Source organism: Gavialis gangeticus, unplaced genomic scaffold, assembly GCF_001723915.1.
Source record: "Gavialis gangeticus isolate Ggan-Ray unplaced genomic scaffold, GavGan_comp1, whole genome shotgun sequence".
NCBI classification, from domain to species: Eukaryota; Metazoa; Chordata; order Crocodylia; family Gavialidae; genus Gavialis; species Gavialis gangeticus.
This window is the reverse complement of record NW_017729024.1, coordinates 125,642,954-125,649,859: the sequence shown is the minus strand read 5'-3', so window position 1 is coordinate 125,649,859 and position 6,906 is coordinate 125,642,954. Positions and strand designations below refer to the sequence as shown.

Here is a 6,906-nt window from a genome sequence, read left to right as displayed (position 1 = left end):
TATTACTTGCATGTAAAGCTATGCTACCAATGCATATGGAATACTCCCTACCTTATATATTTGGAGCTTCAAACCCAAGAGCTTAACCAACAAAATGACTGCTACAGCCTCAAACTGTCCCCACTTCATTTCTCAGATCCATCCCTTCTTCCTGACTTCCCCACCCACCCCCCCAACTCCTCCCAAAGCATCTTCTTAGCAATGTCACAACCTTCTTCTACAGTCTCTAAAGCTTCTCCCTGCCCCACCTCTGCCAAACTCTCTCCTTAGTGGGAACTTCAATACAGCTCAGAGCACAGTTCACGGAAACTTTCATCAGCAGCCAATATTTCCACTGCCCTTCCTCCTCCTGAGCAAAGAGTTCTTAGTGAAATGAAGAAAGCAATACTAACTTCAGAGTAGAGATTGGAAAAAGTCTGCCCCAAACTTCAAACTGCTCATCTATAGAACACTATTCCTGAAAAGCTGGATGGCTTCTTGTTCACTGAGTCCTTAACTCTTCGGACACTCAAACTCTATGCAAGTCTTTTCCTATATGCCAACTTGATTAGGATACCAAGGAGAATTCAAAGAGCCTACCAGATTAAGAGGTTTTACTTTCTGGATAAGAAAAAATTAATAGGGCTCTTTTAAACATCCAAAGCATGTACTTCCCATAGATCAGAAATGCGTTGGCCTGGGTTGAAATACCCTTAAAAAAACAGCCCAAAAAACCTGACAGATTTAGGCAAGAAGCTTAAGAAATGTCAATACCAGTTTGCTTACTACACTGCAGTATAGGAAGAAGGAATGGCTATTGGAGCCCATGTTCAAAAAAAAAAAAAATTCTTCTCACTGACCATGAATGCTGTCCTAAGGAGAATCCAAATTGGTGAACACCAAATTTAGACCCCAGAAAAGGCGTCAGGAATGAAACAACGATTAGGAGAGTGGTCTCCAACCTTTTTAAGGTAGGAAATCACTTTTGGCATTTAAACATTTAAAAGCAACCTACGATTTACCATGGGCTTCTGCTATGCCCCACCCCCAGTCCAGCAGGTAAGTCTGTGGGGAGTGAAAGAGAGGGGGGCAGATCGAGAGAGAGGGAGAAAAAATTATTTGGGGGCACGCCTCCTTAGCAGGTAAGTCCCACCCAGCCAGGACCCCACTCAATTTACCCCTGCTCCTGCCTCTGCAGCACTGTCCCTCACTGTGGGGGCCTCCATCTAGAACCCGCCCATTCTCTCCCCCATAGACCACCTGCTGGGCTGGGGCATGCGCATGCGTGCACAGGGCCACTTAGGCCCCCACCCCAGCTTTGGATAGACTCCAAGAGCCTCCAAGATCTACTGGTACATCAAGATCCACTGGTTGGTGACCACTGAATTGGGAGGCCTTCAAGAATCTAGTCACTCAAGGAGGAAAGAAAAGTTCCAATTTTGCCAGCTGTTTTCCAAGACCAGCCAGATACATTTTTTAGAGAAAACAGCAACAAACCCTAATAAAAATAGTCATTCAATATGCATGGATTATGGTCTGTCCTAAGATTCCTATTCCTGGACCACTCTTGGATCATCCAGGAAGATGGGTGGAGTATGCCTAGGTCTACAAAGGATCTCCCTACACCTCTGAAACGATGAGACTAAATGCAGTGCAGGTGGAAAAGAAGCTCCTAAAGAGAAATCCACTTCCCAGGACTCTCTCAACCATTTTGAGATCACTGAAGGACTTATTGCACTGTGTCTCAGTTTTCTCTAGGTACTCTGACAGTAAATATGGCTAGGTAGAAGGTATATTGGATGCATGAGATCCGGTATGGAACAAAAAAAAAAATAGAAAAAAAATACATCCAACAAGGACTCTCTGCTTGTTTTTGTCAAGGGGTATTTCAGTTTTCTTACCCCCTCCTGAAAGTTAAAGAGATACGTATTCACGTTTCTCATCTCTTGAACACAGTCCACTATTAATGTTTCAGTGACATTCAAGTTGGTTTTGCCAGATATGCTTGCAAGCAGATCTCCCCCAAAAGACGCAAGTATGATAATGACCTCATGGTTGATACCACTGTCAATTTCTGCTTTTGATCAGACATATACCCTCCCCTATTTATGTAATACATGGCAGTAGGGTTGTCCATCAAGACCCAGTCCACTTGGCAAAGTAACAGGAAAAAATCTGGGCCTAGCGAACTGTCCTAAATTCCAAATGGCTGGTGCAGAGATTTGGCTCCTAAACAGTAACACCTTCCCCAGCGTAAATCGTCTGTGATCACAGCAGTGGGCATCAAGGGAAGGCTTATTCCCTTTTGTATGCTACCTTTGATTTCCCACCAGCGAATACAGTATTAAATGGTTAGCCTTCTTTTCAATTTGTCCATCTTTGAGACATGCTCTTGAGCCAACCAATATTGTAACAGTCTCATACGTATCCAGGAGGGTTACTGTAAGCCAGGTAAATAACGTACCATATATCAACACCTGCCTACAATATAACTTGTAAAGACTCTTAAGCATCCATAGTAACTTGACTGTCTGAGTGTTCTGATGGACAACGATTATAACTAGGCCTTTCGACTAGTTGCTCTGCAGTGTTATTTATTTAGTAACAATACTATAAGGGTTTGCAGCAGGCAGCACAAGTACATCAGGCCATCACAGCTTAGCGACTGAAAACTTATGCCAAGAAATCCATTTGAGTTGATTTTCTATCCAGAGTCATCCACACTAATTCAGTTCCCACCAACGGAAACAGTAAAAGTAGAGAAGATCAAGATGAATTTGTTGACAGATTCATGCAAAGAAGGAGAAAATCTTGGTTGAAACAGGATACATCCCAGCTGGGTTTTAAGACTGCTGGAAAAAAATGCTGACATACACCAGATGTCTCTATTGTTAGGTATTAATCCTTGGCTGATTTTATCCTTTACCTAATCAATTTGCCAGACATGACAAGTATCAAAAAGGTGAAGAAGTGTTCCACCACTGCAGTATTTCTGACAGCCTGAATCTCTTGCAACTGTTTTAGTCATGAGAAGGCAACTTGCACCAAATACGACAAGAGGATTCATACAGAAAGGAACAAGAAGGGTCAAAGAATAAGACCATTGGCTGAGTATACCCAATATGTTTTGCTTAGCCTAGAGATTCCCAAAGGGTGTGCCAGGGCACACAAGGGTGCTGTAAGATCCTCTTGTGAGAAGACAAATGCTCTCTTCTCTCAACCAATCACTATGCACATGCCCCAGCAACTCCAGCAGCACATACAGTTGCTCCTCCAGGTACTGCTGTCCCTGCCTGGGGTCAGGAAGGGGAAGAGAAAGGACAAAGAGCAGGGCACAACAGAGAGAGAGATCCCACCCCTGCTGCCCTTAAGTAGTACCACAAAGATCAGCAATTTTGAACTTTATTAGCCTCAAAGGTTCCCCCCTTCCATATCTCTTCTGAATTTACATCAACTTCAGTGATTTTGAACTGGGGTGCTGTGAAATTTAGAAGAGCTATGGAGGGTTACCTAGAGGCTAAAAAGGTTGACAACCATAGGTTCAGAGACAATTTTTTTGGCTTAAAGAGGATATACTTACCTGGTGTAATTTTTTAACAGTACATCTCAGCACTGATGATTTCCTCTGGCAGGGGATCGGAATACATTGTGTTTTGGAAACTCCCCCCCGCCCCTTTTCAGGTGTAAGAGTGGAGCATGCTGCCAATTTAAATCCAAAAAAAGTGTTCCTCAGGTATCAAAAGTTTGGAAAACACACTATCTTAGCCAACTGGTAGTCTGCTAAGAGATTATATAAATTTGGGTAAACACAAAACCACCAGTTCTGACAGAAACCATGATACTCTACACAATCTAACCTAGGAAAGAGGGTTGCATGTAGCCAAAAAGGTTAACTATTTGGACTACAATTAGATGAAAAGCAAAAGTTGAATATATTTAAAAATTAAAGCCTAACAAAGTTAAAACTACAAAAAAGGAATCATATCCTTAACAACTTGACCATACTGTTTATGTTCCAATCCTCATCAATTCATCAGTTGTCCTTTTTGACTAGAAGTAGAACAGAAAACTGTCACTTTCCACTAATTTGAAAAGCAGATACTGCAATAGTGCAATGACGTAGCCATTTGGATTCTATCATAATACAATTCATTACAGCAGAAAAGACACAGACACACAGTTACATAAAAAGTTTTCTTGCTACAAATACAAGGCTGAAATGCAAGTTTGATATGACTTGTCATTAATCTCATTCCATCTTTAGGTACAAATACTGGAAGCAGTTTTTACATTTTTAACATACCTGAACAAATAGTACTTCTAACTTATAAATGAAAAGACATTTTGGAATTTCCAATTCAGCTTTTAAGTCAAAAGTGTACAAAAAAAATCAAAAATATATTATATATACATGTAGATATGCTATTAACGTGCACTTGTCTCATCTGTTTGATATCATCATTTTGGTTTAGTTTTCATGATCAGAACACTCTCTTGAAAAGCTGAAGCTACAGACTCTATTCATGTTCCCACTACTATGAGATAAGACAGAAATGCATGTAATCTGAAGAGAGAAACAAATTATGAAGAAATATATCCAGAAACTCACCTACAGTGGCTCTAATTAGTGGGGAAGAATCACCAATGTTGTTTAGACATTCACTTTTAATGAAATCAGTTACCCCGTTGGGAAAGTTGTGAAAATGAGCTTTCACATTATTCTTCAAGATGAGACCACTCAGGGACCGTGTAGGTTCATCTGCAATAAAACAGAAATTTCCATTCAGATTTCAACAGGTTTGTAACATCAGCACAATTTTAGAATTCTGTATTCCTTTATAGAAAAGAATCATACATAGTACTGTAGCACTGAAATTTCAGTATCTCCACTGCTGCTTTTAAACAGAACACTGGCTATAAAGTGCAATCAATACACATGGACAAATCTTAGATACATAAGTAGCAATGGCTGCAGAATTAGAACTCATGAAAGCTGATTAGAACAGATGCTTTTTGTTGGCTACTCTACAGTCTTGTTGCAGTACTGAATACTAAAAGAAATTAGGATTCATTTTTTCCATCTCATCTCACTAACCCAGATACTAGAGATAAATTAGGGACAGTGCAGCTAAACCCTAAGCCAATGTATTGGAACTACTTACTACTGAACAGACCAAGGAACTATTCTAATCAACTCCTTCATTTGCTACACTTCTGAAGTTATTTCTGAATAGACGGGCATGGGTTTTGCAATGCTTACAAACAGACATGTGGCATGAATCCTCTGGTAGTTATCACACCTGTATCACTTCTAAAAATCATTTTGAAATGTCATCTGTGATTGCACCCTGAATTCATTTGGCAAGAGTCAGATGAGACAGAGTTCATGCATCAGCTTTTATTTTTAAGGGTCTTGCCTACCTTTTCTTGTTGTATTATAAAAATTACTGAGCCAAAAACAGTTGCCCTGCAAATATATACATTTCATAGCTTTTTTTGTATGTACTAACTGCCCATTGAGCTGCACCATGAATCTAAAGTACTCTGTACAAGTACTTTGAACAAGATGGATTGCTACATGTATGAGTTTAAGCTCTGCTTCATGGCTCTTGACGTGAAGTCTCAAACCTGAAGTATTGAATGATGGAGCCAAGCATTGTCATCCTGACTTTGAGACTGCCTGTATATTTGTTCACTCTCCTCAAGGAGAAACACCTTTCCTCCCCCCAACCCAAGGTAAGGAAATATCAAAAGTAGAAGCCTTGTCATGAACTCCTTGTCATCCTCTTATCTGGCTTGTAGAATAAGCCAGTGCATCACTTTTTGCAACATGATCACTTTTACAGTAGGCTAGGGAAAATGGTAGAGATACACGGAAGAACCACAGGTGATGATGTCTAACATTCATTTGTTCAAGATGATAAATAACAAAATCAAACTGAATAGGGCAAGATGACACAAGGGATGAGTGCTGGCTCCTGATGGACTCCAACAGCACGTGACTTCCAATCTAATCAAATCTGCTGTCTGACCAACAAGACAACACAGATAAAAGAACAAAAAGTTCCCTTTCCTGTTATTTTAACCATTTATGTAGTAATCTGGCTGGCTGTTTCAAGAGGAACTGAACCCATTGTAATGGTTGGTGACAATAATATATAGAGATTCTAAGGGGAGATTGATGTACAAATTTTCAGTAATGTCAGCATAGCCACTTTTAGAAGGAGTGGTTGACCCTTGAACTATAATCTGTTTTTTCAAACGTGAGATCCCTGTACAGTAGCTTGTACCCCTCAACACTCTAGAGGTTGACAGCAAAAAAGCTCAACCCATGGTTGAAAAGGGCCATAAATATTGCAGCCTGGCCAGAAACACTCTTGTCAGAGCAGTCCTCAAGCTTGCTAACTGTACAGCCATCTGATCTACTACATTTCTTTGTGTCCTAGAGCGCTCTTGACAGAAAGGGAAGCCTCCAAATTAAAAGAAGTGCAGTATGATGGTGAAGACATACTAAGTGGTTTGAAAAGAATGCATGAGTTTAGCAGAACTAGTGTGCTGGAAAACTTGTTGGGTTTGGTCTTCCTGCATTCAAACACTTACAATCCAGTCAACACATTTAAAAATATTACTACTTTGTTGTATAACAGAAGATTTAGAAGAAATACCTAGAATTGTTTTAAACAACAGAAAAGTTTCAAGTACAGCTGTTACTTGGATTTTGTATTTTCACACTGCATCTTTCAGTAAACAAGAAACAGGCTATGGCAATGCAACTCCAGCAATGCTGAATTTGAGTTTTGTTTACTAAAATGGAATCAGGACTTTAGAATTCCTATGACAAAACACGCAAAAAATCTTTTTATATAAAGATTCTCAAAAAAAAAAAATTATATATATTTTAAAACTGGGGGGAGCAGGAAAAAAAAA

At 39.8% G+C, this 6,906-nt stretch overlaps 1 protein-coding gene across 1 annotated transcript in view; it reads right to left on the bottom strand.

Annotated features, from left to right (window-relative positions):
- Positions 1-6,906, bottom strand: part of TNPO1 (transportin 1) — an 89,278-nt gene that overhangs the window by 71,666 nt on the left and 10,706 nt on the right. The window contains exon 3 of the mRNA XM_019518242.1: positions 4,589-4,738. Within this exon, the coding sequence (XP_019373787.1) occupies positions 4,589-4,738 (150 nt within the window). The remainder of the gene's footprint in view (positions 1-4,588; positions 4,739-6,906) is intronic.